This window comes from Hypanus sabinus, chromosome 16, assembly GCF_030144855.1.
Source record: "Hypanus sabinus isolate sHypSab1 chromosome 16, sHypSab1.hap1, whole genome shotgun sequence".
Classification (NCBI taxonomy): domain Eukaryota; kingdom Metazoa; phylum Chordata; class Chondrichthyes; order Myliobatiformes; family Dasyatidae; genus Hypanus; species Hypanus sabinus.
The window spans coordinates 55,944,888-55,972,190 of NC_082721.1; the positions used below are offsets into that span (position 1 = coordinate 55,944,888).

Sequence of the window (27,303 nt, forward strand, 5' to 3'; positions counted from 1 at the left end):
ATCCCTTAATAATCTTATGTTTCAATCAGATCCCCTCTCAATCTCCTTAATTCCAGCGTGTACAAGCCCAGTCTCTCTAACCTCTCTGCGTAAGATAGTCCTGCCATCCCAGGAATTAACCTCGTGAATCTACGCTGCACTTCCTCTACAGCCAGGATGTCCTTCCTTAACCCTGGAGACCAAGACTGTACACAATACTCCAGGTGTGGTCTCACCAGGACCCTGTACAAATGCAAAAGGATTTCCTTGCTTTTGTACTCAATTCCCTTTGTAATAAAGGCCAACATTCCATTAGCCTTCTTCACTGCCTGCTGCACTTGCTCATTCACCTTCAGTGACTGATGAACAAGGACTCCTAGATCGCTTTGTATTTCTCCCTTACCTAACTCTACTCTGTTCAGGTAATAATCTGCCTTCCTGTTCTTACTCCCAAAGTGGATAACCTCACACTTATTCACATTAAACGTCATCTGCCAAGTATCTGCCCACTCACCCAGCCTATCCAAGTCACCCTGAATTCTCCTAACATCCTCATCACATGTCACACTGCCACCCAGCTTCGTATCATCAGCAAATTTGCTGATGTTATTCTCAATGCCTTCATCTAAATCGTTGACGTAAATCGTAAACAGCTGTGGTCCCAATACCGAGCCCTGTGGCACCCCACTAGTCACCACTTTGCTTTCTATCTGCCAACCAGTTTTCTATCCATGTCAATATCTTCTCCCCAAAGCCATGAGCTTTGAGCTTACCCACCAATCTCCTATGTGGGACCTTATCAAATGCCCTCTGAAAATCGAGGTACACTACATCCACTGAATCTTCCCCGTCTAACTTCCTGGGAGCCAAGGGGACAGTAAGCCCAAAAAAGTTTGGAAACAACTGTGTTACACCCACCCATTCCTCATTCCTCTTTATTCCTCCCTCCCAGCCTGAATCGGGTTTCCACTCTGGCAGTTTTCCAGTTCCCTGGAATTTCTGGAGGATGTATGGATTTTTTGAAAGTTGTGTCTCAGTGACCACTTTTTATGTGGCCCTCTGATGGTAGCTGCTCAACACGGAAGCATCAGCCCTTGGCCCCACTCGTTTGTCTGATAGTTTCTCCAATGTTGATGGTTATATTTAATTCCTTCCTTCCAGGGCTTTGCCTCTCACTGGGCTCCCTCAGCCAGATGTACAAAGGGTGGCGAGGGGCTTGGTGGGCTGAGAGGACTGTTTCTCGCCACCTTCGCTTGGCTCTTCCCACTGCAGCCCTATGCCAAGTAACTGAAGGCAGCTGCTGGATGCTGGTCTGAGGTAGCTGGTCACTTCCCTCCCTGATCTGATTTCCACCAGCCCCAAGTACTGGGGTGTAGCCAGGACACCATTATCTGGTCCAAGTCCTGCTTGCCACCTAGCACCAGCGACCTCCCTTCCACAGGCACGTGTGGGAGTGTTTGGCAATATAGTCCCCCATTTCCCAAATATAGTGACTGAGGCACCGGCCAGCTGGGAATGGGGGTTAGGGAAGCACAGAGGACTTGACTGAATCCAACAATTTGAAATCGCCTGACTTTTGAAATTAAAAATAGACAGTTATCCATCTGTGATATTAGTCATTTTTATCTCTCCTCAAGCACTGCCTGACCTGTTGGCCATTTCCCACATTCTCCATTTGGTTACAGGTTTAGATAACAACTCTAGCATGCACTTCTCAGCTTTAATACTGACCTTTTCTTTCTCTCGCTTTCTAATTCCCTCAGTCCATTAATCAGGCAACTCCTATAACTCTGGAGTAAGTTGGACAACTCTGACCTCACCTTGTCTAAAATATTAGAAACATAGAAAACCTACAGCACAATACAGGCCCTTTGGCCCATAAAGTTGATCCGAACATGTCCCTACTTTCGAAATTACTATGCTTACCCATAGCCCTGTATTTTTTAAGCTCCATGTACCTATCCAAAAGTCTCTTAAAAGACCCTATCGTATCTGCCTCCACCACCATTGCCGGCAGTCCATTCCACACACTCACCACTCTCTGAGTAAAAAACTTACCCTTGACATCTCCTCTGTACCTACTCCCCAGCACCTTAGACCTGTGTCCTCTTGTGGCAACCGTTTCAGCCCTGGGGAAAAAGCCCCTGACTATCCACATGATCAATGCCTCTCATCACTCTTATATACCTCTATCCTTTCCATTCCTCTCTCATTGCAGCTTAGAATTCTCCTGGTTCCAGTGAAGGGTCTTTGACCTGAAGCACTGACACTGTTTTTCACTCCTCAGATACTTTTTTAAAGGACTCTTTCAGCTAATTTCTGTCTTATGATTAGTATGCAGTGTGAGGTCTATGAGACCCCCCTCAGCATCATTCACATTAGCTAATGTGCATCAGAGGAACCAAACAAACTAGGGACAGGCATTCAAAACTGAACAAAAGAAATGACACCAGTACACGTCCCATCCCAGGTCACAGGTGATAATACTATTAAAAAGAAACTCAGACACATGTCTAGACCAAAATGTGGTAAGATTTCTCAGAGATGCTATTTTTATATATGGAGGTTCATTTTGCCACTGGTGTTAGTCATTAATCACAGATGTTTCTCTATTCAATATGGACCCCTTGCTTAATGGTATTGGTCCATGGCATATAAAAGATTGGGAACACCTGTTTTATTGGGATGTGATCCTGTTATTGATTATGCGACATTATAGGACATCAACCAGAATTACCTCCACAAGGTCTCTTGGTTGACAAGTGTCTTATGTGGTTCCTTCTGTCAGCTGAAGGCAAAGATTGTAGAACTGATAAAGAAGCAAAAAGAAAATCTACAACCAAGGCAGGAAATGCTCAGCAGTTTGAGCAGTTTCCCTGCAGAAAAACATTTCAGACATTAAGATATCAATGCTGAAAGGTTCAGGAGAAATTGAGTTTACTGGTATGGGTAACCAGATTAAGTTTCTGGGAGAATAGAAATGTGGCTCATGGATTCCATGAGATCACCTTTAACAAGATTTAATTTTTGTCAATTGAACTGACCTTTTGTATGATAAATGTGAACTCTTGATCTTTCGATCACTGAACTTTCTCCATAACTGTAACAGTATATTCTGCATTTTATTATTGGCTTTTCCTTTGTAGGAGTTGCATTTAATTGGTAATTAATTATCTGGCATGTGTAGCAGCAAACCCACCAGGTCCACATCAATGTTTACATTCCATCTACTTCCCATCTTAACCTGCTTGCAATTTTGGCTTCAGTGACTGATTTAAGAGGAGTTTATTCTCAAATAACACAATTAAGAAAAGTTTGCAATAATCCTCATTCATTTCTGATTGTTTATTTTGCTCTCTAGTGCTTTATGTTGGTTCCACTTGGAATCAATATGTCACTTGTTTGAAGTGTCCACAGGGATACACACTACACGAAAATGGGACATGTGTTGGTGAGTTATAAGCATTTTAAGATATATGATATCCTAAAACTTAATTTTGTTCTGTTTAATATTCATGTTTTAGATTTGAAGTCTACATCCCCTTGTCCCATTTTTGTTAACTTGTTGTTAAACTTTGTTTGAGCTGAGATCTGGACTTTAACTTATTATTCAAAATAAATATAATAGAAATTAGCCAGACTGCTCTTTAACTCCAGAGCCACAATTATATGGTGTTCTCTCTGTTCACGGTTCTAATCTAATGCATCTCTGATTGACCAAAAAATGGTTTCTGCTCTTCTCATGGAAACAGGCAAAAGATATTGGCACCAGAAATGGGGCAGGCTAGATGTGATGGATGTTAGATAAGAGATTTGTCTCTTCAACCATCCAGCTGTCCTGAATCCACCACCTGTTGTCTCTGCCATAGACAGTTATTTGCAAACTTGATCATCCAGAATTAGGTGCTTCCTGGGAAAGCAATACATGCTAATCTCATTAAATCCACCAGGGTATTTGAATTCCTGTGTCAATCATCCCATTATCCCTGTACCAAAGGAGAGTAAAGACACAAGTGGCATTAGGAGAGCAGAGTAGGAACTCTGAAAAGAGACAGGAAAATGATGGCCATGAACAGGGTTGAAATGAGTTATAAAGAAAAACGTAAGGAAGATGTTGCTTAGTTTTTATAGGAAGGAGACTTTGGGTAAACCCAGTAAATAGTTAAAGGCCTTTGACAAAGCTAATGTATGGAAACCATTCCATAAGAACATAAGGACCTAAGAAATAGGAGCAGGAGTAGGTCATCTGGCCCATCGAGCCTGGCTCCACCATATAAGATCATGGCTGATCTGGCCATGGACTCATCTCCACCTACCTGACTTTTCCCATAACCCTACCATGCCAAAATTTATCTAACCTTGTCTTAAATATATGTACAGAGGAAGGATCCACTGCTTCATTGGGCAGAGAATTCCACAGATTCACCACTTTCTGAGAAAAGCAGATCCTCCTTATCTCCATCCTAAATCTACTCCCTGAATCCTGAGGCTATGTCCCTATTTCTAGTCTCACCTACCAGTGGAAACAACTTTACTACCTCTATCTTATCTATCGCATATAATTTTATATGTTTCTATAAGATCTCCCCTCATTCTTCTAAATTCCAGAGAGTACAGTCCCAGGCAACTCATGGTCTAACTGGAATCAACCTGATGAAGCTCCTCTGCACCGCCTCCAAACTAGTGTATCCTTCCTTAAGTAAGGAGACCAGAAATGCACGCAGTACTCCAGGTGCGGCCTCACTAGTACCCTGTAGAGTTGCAGCATAACCTCCCTGCTCTTAAAGACAGAGATGAGGAACTGTTTTTCCCAAAGAGTGATGAACCTGTGAAATTCTTTGCCCAATGAAGCAGTGGAGGCAACCTCAGTAAATGTATTTAAAACAAGGTTGGATAAATATTTGTATTGTCAGGTAATTAAGGGTTATGGGGAAAAGGCAGGTAGGTGGAGATGAGACCATGCCAGATCCGTTATGGACTTACTGAATGGCAGAGTAGGCTCAACAGGCCAAATGGCCTACTCCTGCTCCTATTTCTGATATTTGTATGTTCTTACTTGCAAACCTGCATTTTGTAAATCATACACAAACACTCCAAAGTCCCACAGCATAGCAGCATGCTGCAATTTATTACCATTTAAAAAATAATCTGATCTTCCATTTTTCTTTCCAAAGAGGATGAGCTCACATTTACCAACATTATACTCTATCTGCCAGACACTTGCCCACTCAATCAACCTAGCTATATCTCTTTGCAGACTAACATAGAAAACCCACAGCACAATACAGGCCATTTGGCCCACAAAGTTGTGCTGAACATGTCCTTTCCTCAGAAATTACCTAGGCTTTCTATTTTACTGAGCTCCATGTACCTTCCAGAGGTTTCTTAAATGATCCTATCATATCCACCTCCACCAGCGTCGCCAGCAGCCTATTCCACACACTCACCAATCTCTAAGTAAAAGAACTTACCCCTGACATCTATTCTGTACCTACTTCCAAGCACTGTAAAACTGTGTCCTCTTGTGCTAGCTATTTCAGCCCTGGGAAAATGCCTCTGACTATCCATATGATCAATGCCTCTCATCATCTTATACACTTCTATCAGATCACCTCTCATCCTCCGTTGCTCCAAGGATAAAAGGCCAAGTTCACTCAACCTATTCTCATAAGGCATACTCCCCAATCCAGGCAACATCCTTGTAAGTCTCCTCTGCACCCTTTCTATGGTTTCCACATCCTTCTTATAGTGAGGCAACCAGAATTGAGCACAGTACTCCAAGTGGGGTCTGACCAGGGTCCTATATAGCTGCCACATTACCTCTCACACTTAAACTCAATCCGACGATTGATGAAGGCCAATGCACAGTATGCCTTCTTAACCACAGAGTCAACCTGCATTAGCAGCTTCGAGTGTCCTATGGACTCAGACCTCAAGATCCCTCTGATTCTCCACACTGCCAGGAGTCTTACCATTAATACTATATTCTGTCATCACATTTGACCTACCAAAATGAACCACCTCACACTTATCTGGGTTGAACTCCATCTGCCACTTCTCAGCCCATTTTTGCATCCTATCAATGTCCCACGGTAACCTCTGACAGCCCTCTACACTATCTACAACACCTTCAACCTTTGTGTCATCAGCAAATTTACTAACCCATCCCTCCAATTCTTCATCCAGGTTGTTTATAAAAATCACGAGGAGTTGGGATCGCAGAACAGATCCCAGAGGCACACTACAGGTCACCAACATCTACAACCATTCTTTGCCTTCTGTGGGCAAGCTAGTCTGGATCCACAAAACAATATCCCCTTGGATCCCAAGCCTCCTTACCTCTTCAATAAACCTTGCATGGGGTACCTTGTCAAATCTGACCTGAGGTGACTGTCCATATCTTCTGCCCAATTTACTTTTCCACTCAATTTAGTGCCATCAGCAGACTTAAATATACTACACTTGGTCCCCATGTCCAGATCATTAGTATATATCATGAACAATTGCAGGGACAGCACTGACCCCTGTGGCACAGCACTCACCATTGATTGCCAAGCAGAGTAACACCCATGTATATCAACTCCCTGCTTTCTATTAGTTAACCAGTCCTCTATCCATGCTAATTCATCACCTCCAACTCTATGCATCCTTATCCTATGAGTAAGCCTTTTATGTAGCACCTTATCAAACCCCTTCTGGAAATCTATGTAAATAATGTCCCCTCTATCCACTGCACTCGTTATATCCTCAAAGAACTCCAGTAAGTTTGTAAAGCAGGACCTGTCTTTGCTGAATCCGTGCTGTGTCTGCCTGATGGATCCAATTCTTCCCAGATGCCTCTCTATTTCTTCTTTAATGATAGCTTCAAGCATTTTCCCAACTACAGATGTCAATCTAGCTGGCCTATAGTTACCTGCCTTTTGCCTACATCCTTTTTTGAACAGTAGTATGACGTTTGCTGAGTTCCAATCCATCGGGACCTGCCCAGAGTCCAGAGAATTTTGGTAAATTATCACCAAAGCCTCTACTATAACTTCTGCCATTTCTTTCAGTACCCTAGGATGCATTCCATCAGGATCAGGGGACTTGTCTATCTTCAGATCTTGAAGTTTGCTCAGCATTATGTCTTTAGTGATATCTATTGTATCAAGGTCCTCACCTCCCACTGCATTCATAACATCTCTCTTTGGCATGTTAGTTGTGTCCTCCACTGTGAAGATTGACACAAAATAGTTACGCAAAGCCTCGGCCATTTCCTCATTACCCTATATCAATTCCCTCTTCTCATCCTCCAAGGGGCCTACATTCACTTTAGCCACCATTTTCTGCTTTATATAATTAAATAAACTTATACTATCCATTTTTAGACTTCTGTGCTGGTTTATTTTCATAATCTATCTTCCCTTTCTTTATTACTCACTTAGTGATTCTTTGTTGCTTTTTAAAGTTTTCCCAATCTTCCAGTTTTCCCAATCTTCCACTATACTTGGCAACTTTGTACGCACAATCTTTTAGTTTAATGCCTTCTTTTACTTCCTTAGTTATCCAAGGCTGGCTCTCCCCGTCCTTACTGTTTTGCTTCTAACTGGAATATACTTTTGACGAGCCACATGAAAAACCTCTTTGAAAGTCTACCACTGTTCTTCAACCGTCCCACCATATAGCCCATGTTCCCAATCTACACTAGCCAAATCCTCCTTCATCCCATGGTACTCTCCATTGTATAGACATAATACATTGGTTTTAGATCAAACTATTGCACCCTTCATTCCTATGAGAAACTCAATCATAGTGAGATCACTCTTTCCAAAAGGTTCCATAACTACGAGATCACTAATTTTACCTGTCTCATTGCACAGGACCAGATCTAAAATAGCATATTCCCTTGTAGGTTCAGGAATATGCTGTCCAAGAAAGCCATCACAGGTGCATTCTATGAAGTGCTCCTCAAGACCGCCTCAGCCAACTTGATCCACCCAATCTACGTGCAAGTTAAAGTCCCGTAACTGCTGTTCCATTCTTACATGCCACAGATATTTATCTGTTTATTACCTGTGCCACTGTAATGCTATTATTTCATGGCTGATAGACAACTCCCACCAGTGATTTTTTTCCTTTTACTATTCCTAATCTCTATCCAAATGGATTCAACATTCTGCTCCTTAAATCTTATATTGTCTCTCACGATCACCCTGATCTTATCTTTAATTTAGAGAGCTGCCCCACCTTCCTTACCTTCCTGCCTATCCTTCCGTATTACCAGATATCCTTGGATATTTAATTCCCAAACCTCTCCATCCTGCAGCCACATTTCTGTAATGGCCACTAAATCATACACCTTTGTACAGATTTGTGCCACAAGTTCACTGACCTTGTTTCGAATACTACGGACATCCAGATAAAGTGCCCTTACACTCATTGTGTTTTTAAATTCTTGTAATCTCTTTCTCTTTTCCACTTGACCTTTCTTCACTCCACTCTTAATTTTCTCTTTTTCATCTTATGCTTTTACTTTATCTTATCCACACTTTTCTATTTTACCTTATCCATAGTTCTCCAATTTGTTGAACCCACTCCCCTACAATTTAAATTAAAGCCCTATCCACAGCCCTAGTTGTGCAATTTGCCAGGATCTAGGTCCTATCATGGTTCAGGTGGAGCCCATCCCTTTAGTACAGCTGACTCCTTTCACAATACTGGTGCCAATTTCCCATTAATTCAAACCCACTTCTCCCACACCAATCCTCTAGCCATGCATTTAACTCTTTAATCTTCTTGATCAGTCTGCATGTGGCTCAGATAGAAATCCAGAGATTATCACCTTTTTGGTTCTACTTTTTAATTTAGTCCCTAGCTGTTCAAATTCCCTCAGCAGAACCTCTTTCCACCTTTTACCTTTGTTGTTGGTACCCACATGGGCCATGACCATTAGATCTTTCCCCTCTCACTGCAAATTCCTCAGCAAGTCAGTTATGATGTCCCGAACCCAGGCATCATGCAGGCACATAGCCTCCATGATGCTTCTATACTCACATCAGAGAACTCTGTCTATTCCCTTGACTATACTATCCCTGACTACCACTTCATTTCTCTTCTCTCCCCCCTCTTGAATGGCTTCCTGAACTATGGTGCAACAGTTAGGTTGTTCATACTTCCTATAGCCCCACACTCTCATCCTCACAGGGACCAAGAATCTCAGACCTGTTGGACAAGCTCAAGGGCTGAGGCTTCTCCAGTACTGTCTCTTGGATCTCACTACCTGCCTCACTTGCAGTCACACCCTCTTGTCCTTGACCACAGACAGAATTTGATCCCAGGAACTACAATGGGGTCCACCAGTTCCCACATCATGCAGCCTCAGCACATCACCTGATCTTGCATCATCCCTTTATTTAATTAGTTGTAATTTAGTGACATTTTATTCAACCACTACAAAAGCCTTACCCGCTACTTACTTGTGCCTCCTCACCGAAGCCACATGAGCCTAAGCCTCAAGTTCCCACTCCTATACTGGTCCACTCACACAATGGCCATTCTGCTTTGACCGCTTTACTTTTATTTGCTCCTGCTAATTAACTGTGAATCAATTGGTCCACCGTTAATGCACTGAGCCCCATGCAATGTTTCTTTTTAAGCTCTTCTCCTTGACTGTGCAAGGCTCTCTCTCTCTCTCTCTGCAAATTGATTGGCCTGCCATTAATGTACTAAGCCCTGCGAAAAGCGCTCTTGTTATAAACTTTCCTCCCTGACCCATGTGAAGTTCTCTCTGTGAATCGATTGGTCCGCTGCTAATTCCCTGTTAACAAGTGTGCACCTACCAAATGCAGTTGTATAGTTCAGAATGAATGGTGTAGAATGGAAATGTTTGCCCTAGAAGGAACAGATCTCCCTCCGTAAAGGATATCAGTGAATCAGATTGGATTTGTTTGAGTGAGAACTTGTAGAGTGTTGAGCAAATAGAATGAATAATGAAAAACTTGGTGTAGTAATGGAGATGACTAAAATCAGAGGGCATAGGCTCAAGGAGAGGAATTAGAGAAGATATGAGAAAGAAATCCTTTCACTCAGAATCCTGCTTGCAGTCTGGATAGTGCTACCAAAGAAGGTGTCTTAGAGCACTACAGCAGAGAAATATGCCCTTCAATCAACCTAGTCTGTGCCAAACTATTATTCAACCTAGTCCCATCAATTTGCACCTGCACCAATGCAAGCAAGGTGGTGGAGACAAGTTCTTTCACAGTATTCAGAAAGTACCTTGTAAGTATCAACAAGGCAGAGGAAAGAATGCACCAAATGCTGGTATATAGGTTGTGGTTAGATGGGTATGTGATGGGGTGGGTGGACACAGTGAGCTGAATGCCCCGTGTGGCTTTAGTCTATATCTGGCTTTGAATTTCTGTATTTGATCTACTAAACTCAATCATCAAGCAAGCACATTCATTATGGTTAGGTTACAACTTAATTGCTGTGTAGATGAGAACTAGATATACAAGATCACAGCAGCCTGACCCCCTGCTCATGAGATTGTGTCTCTGTTTCAGATGAGGATGAATGCCTGGCTATCCCATGTGGCCCCTTTGAAGTCTGCAAAAACACAGAAGGAAGCTTTCGCTGTAACTGCAATGAAGGATTTGATGCGGTATCTGATCAGAAGATCAATAACGAGACCGTGACCTTCTGTGTAGGTAAGTCGAATTACCACCCTCACTGTTTCTTGGTCAGGCAGGAACTGTGCTAAAACTGTGATATAGCAAGCCATGGCAGAGAATGAAGTATGAGTTCCTTGGAGCCCTGAGCTAACATAGATCAGCTGGGAAGGAGGGTAGCAGGTAGGTTATCTTCAGTCTCAGGATGCATGTTTCTGAGGAAACCAGCATCAGCTGCCCTTTGTACTGACCCTTCACCTGAGTGTGGGTCTTAATATGACAGATAAAGAAGGACAATGAATTCCTCTGGTGAATTGCAGGGTTTGATGTTTCACACCATCAATGTTTTATTTTAATATTTATTAAATGAAGTTTAGATTCCTGGGTGGATTTGAAATCATTACTTTCTGGATCATAAGGCAAGGCCTTATAGTACTCTAGTAACACTTTATCATTTGCCAGGCAAGTTTGTCATTTACTACCTATCATTTGCTCAGGAGTATGAAGGGCCAGTACCGACTGTAGCACCAGCAGCTCTCCCAGTTTATCACCTTTATTCTGCAGATGCAAACGAATGTCTCTCTAGCCCATGTGGGCCCAGTGCTGCCTGCCACAACACTCAGGGCAGTTTCTACTGCACTTGTAGTAAAGGATTTTACTCGAATTCTGGAAATTACAAATTTGCTGGCTTCACTGAGTCCTACTGTAGAGGTGAGTGCAAATGCACCTTTGGCCGTCAGTCTCATGGAGTACTTTTCTCTTTGTCCTCTGCTTCCTGACTGTATGCCTTTTTTTTATCAGCTTTTTGGATCTTACTTGCTGCATTTGTTCAGTAAATCTCACCAGTTTTATCTCAACTCATCTGGAATGTGATGGTTCCACCTCAGGAGTGCTTATTTCCTCACCTCACCTCACCACTCTCCCCTCTGTGGTATCTGTTATCCACACCCTTCCCTGAGAAATTCTATCCTTAAAGCTTGTTGTAAGATTGTCCAGCTCAGTCTTATCTTCATAAATGGTATAGAATGAGTCACTCTCCTCCCCACCTCTTTCTCCTTTAAGATGCTGGCTAAGACACAGCTCACTGGCCAATCTCCTCCCCACACTCAATCAGTTTCTTTGCTCATACTCCCCAGAGAAGACCCTTTTCTTAGGCAAAATGTGAATATTGCCATTGCTTCCAATCGATTGAGTGATTGAAGATGCAAGAACAGGTGTGTGCAGTTTATTTATCATTAGACAGTAATCCATTTAACTGGACAGACTTAGTTGGATTTGGGATGATAGATTTTTCTGGCCTTAAAGATGAAGTTATAAGCAGGTTAACCCAAGGCAGCCACATAAGGTAAGACGCCTGTACATCTCACCATATTAGAAGTGTATCTGTGGAATGACAACAGAAGAATAGCAATGAAAATAGCAAAGAGAAAATTTTCTAAACTTGTCTTGCCAGATCATTCAGAAGGTTAGCAGTGAGCCAGGATTTGTGCATCACTTCCAATGACAATACTTGTTGCTCATTTGTAATTGCCCTGTGAAGGTGGTGATGAAGTGCCTTCTTGAGTCACTAGTGAATGTGATGACTGTGGATGGAGTTTCAGGATTTTGATCTGGTCTGTTTCTTTTGGACCAGAGATCTATTTCCAAGTCAGTTCAAACATCACTGACATATTTCATGACATTTGTTGTTTTGTGGCAGCTGTACAGTGCCATACAGAAAAAAAGTACGATAAATTACAGTAAAAAACAAATGGTGCAAAAGAGGACTATTTTATTATTTATTTTATTTAGAGATACAGTGCGGAACAGACCCTTCGGGCCCAACAAGCTGCACCACCCAGGAACTATCTGTTTAACAATAGTCTAATCACAGGACAATTTACAATGGCCAATTAACTTTTTGGGAGGAAACCAGAGCACCCAGAAGAAACTCATGTGGTTCACAGGAATAATGTACAAACTCCTTACAGTTGGCACTGGAATTGAACACAAAATTTGGTAATGCCCTGAGCTGTAATAGAGCATAGCTAACAGCTATGCTTTCATGGTGAATGGTGATTTAGTATTCTTGAGTTCATGGACTATTCATAAATCTCTGGTGGAAAGGAAAATGTTGTGCCTCATAGATAGATAAATAGATTCTTTATTGATCCCAAAGGAAATTAGTGTCACAGTAGCATTATAAGTGCACAGATATACAAATATTAGAAAAGTAAGAAGAATAAATAAAAAACAATTTACCTTAAACAGTCTAACAGGAGACTGTTAGCTATAGGTGCCTATTGGCTGAGGGTAAGAATGACCTCATATAGTGCTCTTTGGAGCAGCACAGTTGTCTTACACTATTACTACAAGTGCTCTTCCATTTAGCCAAGGTGGCATATGGAGGGTGAAAAACATTGTCCAGAATTTCCAGGAATATACGTAGGGCTCTTTGTTCTACCACAACCTCCAGTGTGTCCAGTTTGACTCCTATAACAGAGCCAGCCTTTCTAATCAGTTTATTGAGCCTGTTAGGATCACTTATGTTGATGTCATTGCCCCAGCATACCACTGCATAGAAAATTGTACTGGTGACAACAGTCTGTAGAACATGTGAAGGAGAGAGCTGCATACCCCAAAGGATATCAGTCTCTTCGGGAAGTAGAGGAGACTCTGGCCCTCCAGGTACACAGCCTCTGTATCTGTGCTCCACTCAAGACTGTCATCCAGGTACACCCCCAGAAACTTGCAAGTCCTCGAGAAGAGTAGCCTGCATGCTGGTATTCTCAGCATTGGCTTCCCCTGTTTTCATTGGTGGTATAAAGTGTCTAGATAGACACAGAAACATAGACAGGTCCTTGTGCATAGACAGCACAATACAGGCCCTTCAGCCCACAAAGTTGTGCCGAACATGTCCCAACCTTAGAAATTATGAGGCTTACCTATAGCCTTCTATTTTACTAAGCTCCATGTACCTATCTAAAAGTCTCTTAAAAGACCCTATCGTATCCACCTCCACCACCATTGCCGGCAGCCCATTCCATGCACTCAACACTCTCTGAGTAAAAAACCTACCCTTGACATCTCCTCTGTACCTACTCCCCAACACCTTAAACCTGTGTCCTCTTGTGGCAATCATTTCAGCCCTGGGAAAAAGTCTCTGACTATCCACACAATCACAATGCCTCTCATCATCTTAGAGTACCGCACTTAGAGTATTGTGTTCATTTCTAGTCACTTCATTATAGGAAGGATGTGGAGAGGGTGCAGAGGAGATTTACCAGGATGTTGCCTGGATTGGAGAACAAGTCATATTGAGCAAGGTTAGCAGAGCTGGGACTTTTTGCTTTGGAGCATAGAAGAATGAGAGGGGACTTGATAGAGGTCTACAAGATTATAGGCATAGATAGGGTGGATAGTAAGTACCTGTTTCCCAGGGCACCAATAGCAAACACCAGAGGGCATATGTACAAAATTAAGGGAGGGAAGTTGAGGGGAGACATCAGGGGTAAGTTTTTTACACAGAGGGTTGTGAGTGCCTGGAATGTCTTGCCAGGGATGGTGGTGGAGGCTAAAACATTAGGGGTATTTAAGAGCCTCTTGGACAGGCACATGGATGAAAGAAAAATGGAGGGTTATGGGGCAGTGTGGGTTTAGTACTTTTTTTTAAGGATTATATGGGTCAGCACAACATGGAGAGCTGAAGGGCCTGTACTGTGCTGTAGAGTTCTATCTTATACATCTCTATCAGGTCACTTTTCATCCTCTGTTGCTCCAAGGAGAAAAGGCTGAGTTCACTCAACCTATTTGCTAGTCAGGGAAAATATTACAGTAGTGCTTCGGCAGGACAGATTAGAGGGCTTGTCTACTGAGGACATATGGGTGGAGCTGAGAAACAGGAAAGGTATGACCACATTAATAGGGTTGCATTATAGACCACCCAATAGTCAGTGATTGGGACTCCCATACTGTTAAAGGTCTAGATGGGTTAGAGTATGTAAAATGTGTTCAGGAAAGTTTTCTAAATGTACCAAATAGATGTACCAAATAGGAAGGATGCAATATTAGATCTCCTATTAGAAAATGAGTTAGGGCAGGTGATGGAAGTGTGTGCAGAGGAACACTTTGGTTCTAGTGGTCATAACATCATTAGTTTCAATTTGATCATGGATAAAGTTAGATCTGGTCCTCTGGTTGAAGTTCTAAACTGGAAAAAGGCCAAATTTGAAGAAATGAGAAAGGTTCTAAAAAGCGTAGATTGGGACAGGTTGCTCTCTGGCAAAGATGTGATTGGTAAGTGGGAGGCCTTCAAAGGAGAAATTTTGAGAGTGCAGAGTCTGTATATTCCTGTCAGGGTTAAAGGTAAAATGAATAAGAATAAGGAACCTTGGTTCTCGAGGGATATTGGAACTCTGATAAAGCAGAAGAGAGAGATGTATTACATGTATAGGCAACAGGGAGGAAATAAGATGCTTGAGGAGTATAAAAAGAGTAAGAAAATACTTAAGAAAGAAATCAGGAGGGCTAAAAGAAGACATGAGGTTGCTTTGGCAGTCAGGGTGAAGGATAATCCTAAGAGCTTCTACAGGTATGTTCAGAGTAAAAGGATTGTAAGGGATAAAATTGGTCCTCTTGAAGATCAGAGTGGTCGGCTATATATGGAACCAAAACAAATGGGAAAGATATTAAATGGGTTTTTTGCATCTGTATTTACTAAAGAAACTGGAATGGAGTCTATGGAAACAAGGCAAACAAGTAGGGAGGTCATGGAACTTATACGGATTAAAGAGGAGGAGGTGCTTGCTGTCTTGAGGAAATCAGAGTGGATAAATCCCCAGGACTTGACAGGGTATTCCCTTGGACCTTGAAGGAGACTAGAGTTGAAATTGCAGGGGCCAGGCAGAAATATTTAAAATGTCGATATCCACAGGTCTTGTGCCGGAGGATTGGAGGATAGCTTATGTAGTTCCATTGTTTAAAAAAGGCTCAAAAAGTAAGCCAGGAAATTATAGGCCAGTTAAGTTTGACATCAGTAGTAGGTAAATTATTGGAAGGAATACTAATAGATAGGATCTACAAGTATTTGGATAGACAGGGACTTTTTAGAAAAAGTCAGCATGGCTTAGTGCATGGTAGACCATGTTTAACCAATCTATTAGAGTTTTTTGAGGAAGTTACCAGGAAAGCAGATGAAGAGAAGGCAGTGGATGTTGTATACATGGATTTCAGTAAAGCCTTTGACAAGGTCCCACATGGAAGGTTAGTTAGGAAGATTCAGTCGCTAGGTATACATGGAGAGGTAGTAAATTGGATTAGACATTGGTTCAATGAATGAAGCCAGAGAGTGGTAGTGGAGGATTGCTACTCTGAGTGGAGGCCTGTGACTAGTGGTGTGCCACAGGGATCAGTGCTGGGTCCATTGTTATTTGTCATCTATATCAGTGATCTGGATGATAATGTGGCAAATTGGATCAGTAAATTTGCTGATGATACAAAGATTGGAGGTGTAGTAGACAGTGAGGAAGGTTTTCAAAGCTTGCAGAGGGATTTGGACCAGTTGGAGGAATGGGCTGAAAAATGGCAGATGGAGTTTAATGCGGACAAGTGAGAGGTATTGCACTTCGGAAGGTCAAACTGAGGTAGAACATACAAGGTAAATGGTAGGACACTGAGGAGTGCCATAGAACAGAGGGATCTGGGAGTGCAGATACATAATTGCCTAAAAGTGGTGTAACAAGTAGATAGGATCATAAAGAGAAGTTTTGGTACATTGGCCTTTATAAATCAAAGTATTGAGTATAAGAATTGGAATGTAATGGTGAGGTTGTATAAGACATTGGTGAGACCAAATTTGGAGTATTGTGTGCAGTTTTGGTCACCTAATTACAAGAAGGATATTAATAAGGTTGAAAGAGTGTAGAGAAGGTTTACAAGGGTGTTGCCGGGACTTGAGAAACTGAGTTACAGAGAAAGGTTGAATGGGTTAGGACTTTTTTCCCTGGAGCGTAGGAGAATGAGGGGTGATTTAATAGAGGTGTATAAAATTATGATGGGTATAGATAGAGTGAATGCAAGCAGGCTTTTTCCACTGAGGCTAGGGGATAAAAAAAAACAGAGGTCATGGGTTAAGGGGGAAAAGTTTAAAGGGAACATTAAGGAGGGGCTTCTTCACACAGAGAGTGGTGGGAGTGTGGAATGAGCTGCCAGATGAAGTGGTGAATGCGGGCTCACTTTTGACATTTAAGAAAATCTTGGACAGGTATATGGATGAGAGGGGTTTGGAGGGATATTGTCCAGGTGCAGGTCAGTGGGATTAGGCAGAAAGATGGTTTGGCACAGCCAAGAAAGGCCAACAGGCCTGTTTCTGTGCTGTAATGTTCTATGGTTCTATAGTTCTATTCTCATAAGGCACACTCCCCAAACCAGGCAACATCCTTGTAAATCTCTTGTAAGTTGGTGATGAATAGATGCAGGCAGTATTGAGGATGGTACATGCAGCATTGTGGGGCCTGTCCAGTACACCATGCTGTATTAATGGAGAAGGAAAATCTGCGCCAAAATTACAAACAAGTAGAAGTGACCAGTTCTGGTACAGGCAGGAAATGTGAATTAGATAAATATGGAGATTGTCCAACATATTCAGATTGTCTAACGTTTTCAGGTGGAAATGCGTTGAAGGTGTTCAGACTGAGGAATCAGGATCTCATGGCTGTTCTGCATCTTTTTATCTTTAATCACAATAGAAATATTATTTGAGTTAAATCTCCGCATGTCTTCCCTGACTGCCTTCAGCCTCACTTCAGCCAAAGCTGGACCGAGTGCCTAGTGCTGTCTGCTTGGTTATCTGCACCAGCAGCGTGAGTTTTCAAATCCCATCTGTTCTGAAATCTTTGGCACGAATCCTTCAACTTTAGCCCTGCATCTTTCCAGCTGTTTTCCTCCCAGTTGTCATCAGCAAGGATGTTCACATTATTGGCCTTGACACTTCATTCCTTACATTTTCACCATCTTGAAAAGCTTTACTGATGTCATTTATGTCTAACCACTGTCAATACTGCTGACTGTTGTTATTTGACAATGTTAATTCTAACACAAGTTAAATTTATGCAGTTAAGTAATCAAAATGGCCGTTAATGGTTGATAATTTTTAATTTATTTTAACAGCTTTTATAATTTTTGACATTAAAGAGTTTTGAGTTTTCATTCAATTTGGTATTTGAAAGACCATAAGACCATGAGATATAGGAACAGAATTAAGCAATTCAGTCCATTGAGTTTGTTTTACCATTTAATCATGGCTGATTTATTATACCTCTCAATCCCATTCTCCAGCCTTCTGCCCTCACTGATTAAGAACCTATCAAACTTCACTTTAAGTATACCCAACAACTTGGCCTCCACAACTATTGGTAGCATTGAATTCCATAGATACATTGTCCTCTGGTTAAAAAAAAATACTCCTCATCTCTATTCTAAAGGGACATCATACTATTCTGAGGCTGCTCCCTCTAGACCTAGATTTCACACTTCAGGAAACATCCTCCCCACAGTCACTCTATCTAGGCTTTTCAATATCTGGTAGGTTTCAGTAAGGTGCCCTCTTATTCTTCTAAATTTCCAGAGTTATCAAATGTTCCTCATATGTTAACCTTCCTGTTCCTGGGATCATTCTCACGGACCTCCTCAGCACGCTCTTCAAGGCCAGCATGTCCTTTCTCAGAAACTAAGACCAAAGCTGCTCACGATACTCCAATTGTGGAGTCACTTTAATGGTACAATTCAGTAGTAGTTTGCCGATTATTGGTTTAATTAAGAATACACCCTCATTTTTACTGAAGTTTAATATTCATGAAGAATGTTATTCATGAAGCATTAAGAATTTTAACCAGAAGTGCAAGGTTGCACTTAGAATGGCAAGGATTGAAATCCTAAGACCATAAGACATAGGAGCAGAATGAGGCCATCTGTCCCATCGAGTCTGCTCCGCCATTCAATCATGGCTGATCCTTTTTTTTCTCTCCTCCTCAACACCAGTTCCCAGCCTTCTCCCTATGAGCTTTGAAGCCATGTCCAGTCAGGAACCTATCAACCTCTGCCTTAAGTAACTAATAACCTGGCCTCCACAGCTGCATATGGCAACAAATTTCACAAATTCACCACCCTTTGACTAAAGAAATATCTCTGCATCTCTGTTTTGAAAGGAAGGCTCTCTATCCTGAGGCTGTTCCCTCTTGTCCTAGACTCTCCCGCCATGAGAAACATCCTTTCCACATCTACTCTGCCTCCGTCTTTCAATTTTCGAAAAGTTTCAGTGAGTTCTCCCCTAATCCTTCTGAATTCCAGCGAGTACAGACTCAGAGCCATCAAACGTTCCTTGTATGATAAACCTTTCATTTCTGAAATCATCCTTGTGAACCTCCTCTGGACCCTCTCCAATGCCAGCACATCTTTTCTAAGATGAGGGGCTCAAAAACTGTTCACAGTACTTAAGGTGAAACCTCATCACTGTCTTACAAAGCCTCAGCATCACATCCTTGCTTTTGTATTCTAGACCTCTTGAAATTAATGCTAACATGGCATTTGTCTTCCTCACCATCAACTCAGCCTGAAAGCTAGCCTTCAGGGTGTACTGCACAAGGATTCCCAAGTCCCTCTGCATCTCAGTTTCCCGGATTTTCTCCCCATTTAGAAAATAGTCCATACATTTATATCTACTAACAAAGTGCCTGACTGTGCATTTTCCAACATTGCATTTCATTTGCAACTTTCTTGCCCATTCTCCTAATCTGTATAAGCCCTTCTGCATCCTACCTGTTTCCACAACACTACTTGTCCCTCCACTAATCTTTGTAGCTACTGCAAACTTGGCAACAAAGCCATCTATTCCATCATCTAAATCATTTATATACAGCAGAAAAAGAAGTGGTCCCCTACAGAACATCACTAGTCTCTGGCAGCCAATCAGAAAAGGATCCACTTGCTGCCTCCTACCTATCACCCAATGCTCTTACCCTGTTAGTAACTTTCCTGTAATACGTTGGGCTCTTAACTTGGTAAGCAGCCACATATTTGGCACTTTTCAAAGGTCTTCTGAAAGTCCAAATATACAACATCCACTGAATCCCCTTTATCTATCCTACTTGTAATCTCCTCAAAGATTTCCATCAGGCAAGATTTTCCTGAAGGAAACCATGCTGAATTTACACTATCTTGTCCTGCATCACCAAGTACTCCATCACCTCATCCTGAACAATTTACTCGAAATTCTTCCCAGCCACTGAGGTCAGGCTAACTGGTCTATAATTTCCTATCTGCTGCCTTCCTTCTTTCTTATAGAGTGGAGTGATATTTTTTGTATTTTTCCAGTTATCATGCCGAAGTCCAAAGATTTTTGAAAGATTATCACTAATGCCACAGCAATCTCTAACACTACCTCTTTCAGAATCCCAGAGTGCAGTTCCTCTGGTCTGGGTGACTTATGTACCTTTAGGTCTTTAAGCTTTTTGAGCTCCTTCTCTCTTTTAATAGTAACTGCACTCATTTCTCTTCCCTCACACACTACAACATCTAGCATGCTGCTAGTGTCTTCTACAAAGAAGAATGATGCAAAATAGTCATTTACTTCATCAGTCATCTCTTTGCCCCCATTATTATTTCTCCTGCCTCATTTTCTAGCGGTCCTATATCCACTCTCATCTTTCTTTTACTTTTAATCAGGTAACCTATTCCCCCATTCTGGTTATTGTTGTCTGTGCGTTGCAGATAAGGATGAATGTCTTTCTAATCCCTGTGGGGACAATGCCGTCTGTCATAACACCAATGGAAGCTTTTACTGTGTTTGTGATAAAGGATTTTACTCTGAATCTGGTGATCACGAGTTCACTGATCAGTCTCAGTCTATCTGTAAAGGTGAGTGCAGCTGTAAACTGACTTCTGCCCTCTCAGTCACAATGTGGGGCCACCTTCTGTTAGGGGACTTTATCCCCCATCACCCAATTTTTCTTCCAATCTTTTCAATTGTGAAGTAATTTGAGCATCTAGCTCCATGGCAGAAGTCTGCATTCTCCATCCATCCTGCAATCACTTCAGCCTGATGTCCGAGGTGATTCCACAACCATCACCTCAGCTTCAACAACTTCTGCTTCTCAACTCTTCGAATGTGCAAAGGGAAGGGCTGTGACTCAATATTGGTTTGCCAAAACAGATGGCCATGGGTCATCATGGGTCATGACCAACTGTTCTGGCAAACCCTTATTGACTCACAGCCCTTCCCTCTGCACATTCATGACTAATTGTTGGGGATGGCACACGACGGAAGTGTTTGGGAATGTATTCAGACATTGTGGGCAGATGTGGCTGAGCCATCAGAAGTCAATCCTTGTATTTCCAGTATCATTTTCAGGAACCTCCTCTGGACCATGTCAAATGCCAGCACAGCTTTTCTTATGTAAGGGACACAAACTGCTCCAAGAGTGGTCTGACCAACACCTTCTAAAACCTCAGCATTACATCTTTGCTTTTATATTCTAGACTATCAAAATGAACACATTTGACTTCTTTACCATTGATTCACCTTCAAGTTCACCTTTAGGGAATCCTGCACAAGGACTCTCCAGTCTCATTACACCTCTGATTTCTGAATTTGCTCCCTATTTAGAAAATAGTCTATGCTTTTATTCAGTCTACTGAAGCACATGACTATACTCTTCCCTACATTGTATTCCATTTGCAAATTCTTTATTCATTCTAATATGTGTAAGTCCTTCTGACCAATCCCTGCTTCCTCAACACTACCTGTCCCTCCACTATCTTTGAATTGTCTGAAAATTGGCCACAAAGCCATCAACTCCATCATCCAAATTATTGGCATATAACCTGAAAAGAAGCAGTCCCTGCACCAACCCCTGTGAACACCTTTGTTCAAACCTGTTTCACAACTTATGCTGTGTCCCACACTGACAGACCACCGTGTCCCACTCTGACCCCAGCAGACCTAAACTGTGTTCCACCCGCACTAACCTGTCGAGTGTCTTCTGCTAACTAGGATGGTAGTGTGCTTGTGGCTTTGGTAGCAGGGATCTATACTGGCTAGACTTCCTAGTTTATTCCTGCCATTGTCTGAAACCTTCTGTTTGATACCCAATAGTCATACCCAATAAACTGTTCAATATTTGACATGTTGAAATCACATCCACCCAACAGTCATACTCAATAAACTGTTCAATGTTTGACATATTGTCATCTCAGCCTCTCCAACAGTCATACTCAATAAACTGTTCAATGTTTGACATGTTGAAATCACATCCACCCAACAGTCATACACAATAAACTATTCAATGAAAGTGGCTTTTGAAGGTTGCTTCCTGTTTCTGTTTGTTGCTGCAGATTACAATGAATGTTACACCAGTCCAACAATTTGTGGCAAACACGCCAACTGTTACAACACCAAGGGAAGCTTTTACTGTCTCTGTCAGAAAGGGTTTGTTCAGCCATCTGGAGAAAGAAATTTTACCGGCTATGGGAGTCGATGTGAAGGTAAGTGTCTCATTGCAGGTGCTGATGAACAGTGCAATGGAAAAGTATTGTGAAAAATGAAGACAACTTGATCAGAACTGTATCTGTCCTTCAATAAAGTGCATCACCAACTCTTAACTGTAACCAGGTGCTAGTGTTGCCGATATTTTATGTTCTTGTTGTCTGGTGTCTAATCAGACCAAAAATGGCAGCCTAAACATCTATGAGAATTCCCCTCAGCCTCTGCCACTCCAAAAAAAACAACTCTCAAGTTTTTCTGACCTCTCCTTACAGCACATACCCTCTATTCCAGGCAGTACTCTGGTGAATCTCTTCTGCACCCTCTCCGAAACCTCTACATCCTTCCTATAATCACCAGTACCAGCATACTCACCATCAAGGACATATATACAGAAAGATGCTGGAAAAGGACCAGTGACATCATGAAGGATCCACCCTGATTATGAACTGTTTGTTCCACTTCCATCAGGGAGGAGGGTACGTAGCATCCACACCAGACTCAAAAACAATTACTTTCCCCAAGCAGTAAGGCTGATCAACACCTCCACCTACTAACTCCACCACTACTTTATAATTCCATCCCAGTCACCTTATGTACAGCCTAGTGTCTCTTTATGAATATACAATCATTCTATGCAAATTCAGCAAGCTATTTTATTTATTTATATTTATTGTGTTTTTTACTATTATTGTATCTTTTGTGTATTTTTATGCTGCATCAGATCTGGAGTATCAATTATTCCATTCTCTTTTATACACATAATATGTACAGGAAATGCCATTAAGCAAACTTGAATCTTAAATAATGCGGTGAGCAGACCTGAATGCAATACTCTGACAGTCCAGCCTATTTCCTGCACTGACTAACACTTACAATCTGCCCTGCATCCAACCAACTACTACCAGTGATGCCAAGCAGCACTTTTTTTCTTTGTCTTTTTGACTTTTTCTTTCCTTCAATTCTTGCCTCATCTCACTCGTCTGTGCTTTAGATTCCCAGAGTTGGGCTGACTGTGGAGAAATGCATTTCAGAAGCATTTTCTGTGCTTTCAGAGCAACTCACGGTAAGGTGCAGTCGAGTACACGCTGATTGTTAATACGTATGACATCTGGGTACCCAAGCTATCCACAGCAAGATCCTACAGACTGCCTATGAAATTCTAACAAATGCTATTAGGTTGTAGACTCTGGCTGGTCAATGGTGAGTGGCTGAGGGGTTGGGGGAGCTCATGCCACAGTCAGTTTGAAACACTGGGTTCCGTGGGGAGTTGTGATGTGGAAATGGTTCTGAAGATCTGGACAACTGACCAGATAAGAGTCATTGATAGAGTGAACAACCAGAGATCTTTTCCCAGAGTAGAAATGGCTAATATAAGGGGGCATCATTTTAAGGTGATTGGTGTGTAGAATAAGGGGGATGTCAGAGGTAAGTTTGTTTTATACAGATAGTGGAGGATGCTTGGAACGCACTGCCAGGAAAGGCAGATGTATTAGGGACATATAAGAGAGTCTTAGATAGACACTTGGATGATAGAAAAATGAAGGGCTATTTAGGAGGGAAGGGTTAAATTGATCTTAGAGTAGGCTAAAGGATCGGCACAACGTAGTGTGCCGAAGGGCCTGTACTTTGTACTTTGTTCTATGACCCCTGTGTATCAGTTCTCATCTGATTACAGAACTGACTTAGTTCATGAAGTTAATTTAAATTATCAAAAGAAATCTGATCTCAGTGATTGTGAGTGTGACACACACAGCCTGTGAACATTTTTCTGGTTTTCACTGGTGTCTGCTGAACTTAACCAACCTTCCTTTCTGTGGGTGCAGTTAATGTCCAATTGCCTTGGAAATTGCCAGATTGCTCATTTGTAACCAGCAGCTGCTCACAAGCAGGAACACAAAACATTACAGCATAGTGCAGGCTCTTCGGCCCACAATGTTATGCCAACTTTTTAATCTATTCTGAGATCAATCTAATCTCTTCCTCCTACACAGCACATAACCCTCTATTTTCCTATCATCCAAGTACCTGTTTAAGTTTCTTAAATGCCCCTAATCTATTTGCCACTACCACCATCCATGACACGGCATTACATGCACTCACCACTCTTAAAGAACTGACCTCTGAAATCCCCTTTATATTTTCTTCCAGTCACCTTAAAATTATGCACCCTCGTATTATGCACCATTTCCATCCTGGGAAAAAATCTTTGTCTACTCCATCTGTGCCTCTAATCATCTTGTACATATCTATCAAATCTCTATTCATCCTCCAGAGAAATGGAAATATGAGAGGTGACTTGATGATTCCATCTTCAAGGGAAATGGGAACATATAACACTTTGTTAATAAGATTTACATAACTGGAACAAAATACTGGCAGAAGTGTCTCCATCTGTCCTCCACACCCCTGTCAGCGTAAAACTAACTTGTTGTTCTCTCTTTCAAAGTTTCTTTGACCTAAAACCTTAACCCTGTTTCTCAGTCCACAGATGCTGTCTGATGTGCTGAGTGTTTCCAGTGTTTTCTGTTTTTATTTCATGTTTCTGGTTTCTATAGTTCTTAATTTACAGAACACTGTGGGCAGCATGTTTGCATCTTGTGCAAAGAGCAGCAACTTGCCCCACAGCACAAGTGCTTGTGGAACTCAAAACCACAGCCTCCTGACTCAGGAGCAGTGTGCAACCACAGCTGATGTGGGTTGTTGCAAAATAATCGACAACCCTCCCCACAACCTCACAGGGTGTTTTAAATGACAGAGACAGCACGCAATGGTGAAAAAAGCTGCTTTAGAAACTGATGTCAGCTAAAGATCTCCTTCAGATGAATCCTGTGTAGAAAGATTATCTAACAAGTTGTTGGTTGCATAATATTGTGTCATTGTAGCAATATTGAATTGAATTTTGGACACAGTGTTGAAAATCTGGATTGATGAAAACTGCACTTTGAGACAGTGATCCATTTCTAGACAGGGAATGAGGAGAAATATCACTGCAGCATCTAATTTGTTGGACTATAAGAATGTTGTATGTTTCAGTGAGAGCCCCCTCATTCTATTTAACCCTCCAATTTCATTGTGTTTCTCATTTTTGCCACAACATTGAAGGAACCCAAGCTTATACACCACTTGAGGCAATCCCATCAATCCTACTCAAGACAATCTATAAGTCTTGTTTGTAGTCTATTGTCTATTCTCTCTCCCAAACCCCTCAACACCCCATGATTCTCCTTCCACAGTGACCAGCATGTACCTGGGATATGAAAGTCAGCCTGGCTCCCTGGGACGTCCTCATGGTCACAGTGAGAAAATGACTCCCCCCCCCCACCCCCAACACATACAACATCAGAGGTCAGGATTGAATCAGAGGCTCCTCCCAATGAAATATCGACCCATTTCATTCAACCTCTTCAAGCATACGTCCCAGGAGAGGGTAGGGTAGATCTTCATTGTACTCTGTCACACTTGGAAGACTACTTGTACAAAATATTCCAGGTCTTCTGTAATTGAAGTAAGGCACCTTCACTTCTGTATTGAAACCTCCTTGCAATAATGGCTAACACAGTGTTTCCTCTCTGAATTACTGACTCTTTCTTGCACTTAACATGCAGTGGTCAGAAATGGAATCAGGATGTGCCGTGAAGTTTGTTACCTTCACAGAGCAGTACAATGCAATACATGATAATATAGAAAAAATAAGTAGGTCAATTATAGTAAAAAAACTATATATATAAAATAGTTAAGTTAAAATAATGCAAAAACAGAAATAATAAAAATGAGGTAGTGTTCATAGATTCCATGTCCATTTAGAAATCGGGTGGCAGAGGGGAAGAAACACTAAGTGTGTGCCTTTAGGCTTCTGTACCTCCTACCTGATGGTAACAATGAGCAGAGGGCATGCCCTGGGTGATGAGGGACCTGAATGATGGGCATCGCTTTCCTGAGGCATCGCTCCTTGAGGAGCTAGTGCCCAAGAAAGAACTGACTAATTTTACAACTTTCTGTAGCTTCTTTCAATCCTGTTCAGTAGATCCCTTCATCTCAGCCCACCATACCAGACACAGTACATCTGTAGAAGTTTTTGAGAGTTTTAGGTGACAAACCAAATCTCTTCAAACTCTTAATGAAATATGGCTGCTGCATCAATATTTTGGGACAAAGTTAGATCCTCAGAGATCTTGACACCCAGGAACTTGAAATTGTTCATTCTCTTCACATCTGATCTCTCTATGAGGATTGGTTCATATTCCCTTGTCTACCCTTTCTGAGGTCTACAATCAGCTCTTACTGATATTGACTGCAAGGTTGTTGCTGCGACACCACTCAGCGAGCTGGTATGTCTTGCTCTTGTACGCCCATCTAAGATTCTGATAACAATGGTTGTATCAACGGCAAATTTATAGATGGCATTTGAGCTATACCTAACCACACAGTCACAGCTATAGAGAGAGCAGAGCAGCAGCACATCCCTGAGGTATGCCAGTGTTAATCATCAACAAGGAGGAGGTATTATTACCAATCCACCCAGCTTGTGGTCTTCCGGAGAGGAATTCAAAAATCCAACTGCAGAGGGAGATACAGAGACCCAGGTTCCCACAACTTATCGATCAAGACTGTAGGAATGATGGTGTTAAACACAGAACTGTAGTAAAAGAATGGTGTCTTGAAAAAGGTGTTTGTTTGTATTGATTCATGTACAGGGACTCCAACTCCCTCCAAACAACAACACATTTAGGACTTTCATATACAAAATGCTGCAGAAATTCAACAGGTCAGGCAGCACTTATAGAAATGAATAAACAGTCCATGTTTCGGGCCGAGATCTTTCCTTGGGACTGGAAAGGAAAGGGGAAGAAGCCTTAATAAGAAGGTGGGGAAAGGGAAAGGAGTACAAGCCCAAAGGTGGTAGATAAAGCCAGGTAGGTGGGGGAAGGGGATGAACTAAGAAGCTGGGAGTTGAAAGGCAGAAAAGCTGAAGAATAAAGAATCTGAGATGAAAAGAGAGTGGACCATGGAAGAAAGGGAATAGGGTGGGGCACCACAAGGAATTGATGAAATGCTGAGGCAAAGAGAAGAGGTAAGAGAGGAGCCAGAGTGAGGAATATAAGAAGAGGAAGGGATAAAATTAACAGGAGTTAGAGTGACTGAGGTACATGCCATCAGGTT

At 41.8% G+C, this 27,303-nt stretch overlaps 1 protein-coding gene across 1 annotated transcript in view; it reads left to right on the forward strand.

Annotated features, from left to right (window-relative positions):
* LOC132406317 (adhesion G protein-coupled receptor E1-like) overlaps positions 1 to 27,303 on the forward strand; it is a 277,652-nt gene that overhangs the window by 50,303 nt on the left and 200,046 nt on the right. Inside the window, exons 2-6 of the mRNA XM_059991819.1 lie at positions 3,341 to 3,430; positions 10,521 to 10,664; positions 11,190 to 11,336; positions 20,370 to 20,516; positions 21,993 to 22,142. Coding sequence (XP_059847802.1) covers positions 3,341 to 3,430; positions 10,521 to 10,664; positions 11,190 to 11,336; positions 20,370 to 20,516; positions 21,993 to 22,142 — 678 coding nt within the window. The remainder of the gene's footprint in view (positions 1 to 3,340; positions 3,431 to 10,520; positions 10,665 to 11,189; positions 11,337 to 20,369; positions 20,517 to 21,992; positions 22,143 to 27,303) is intronic.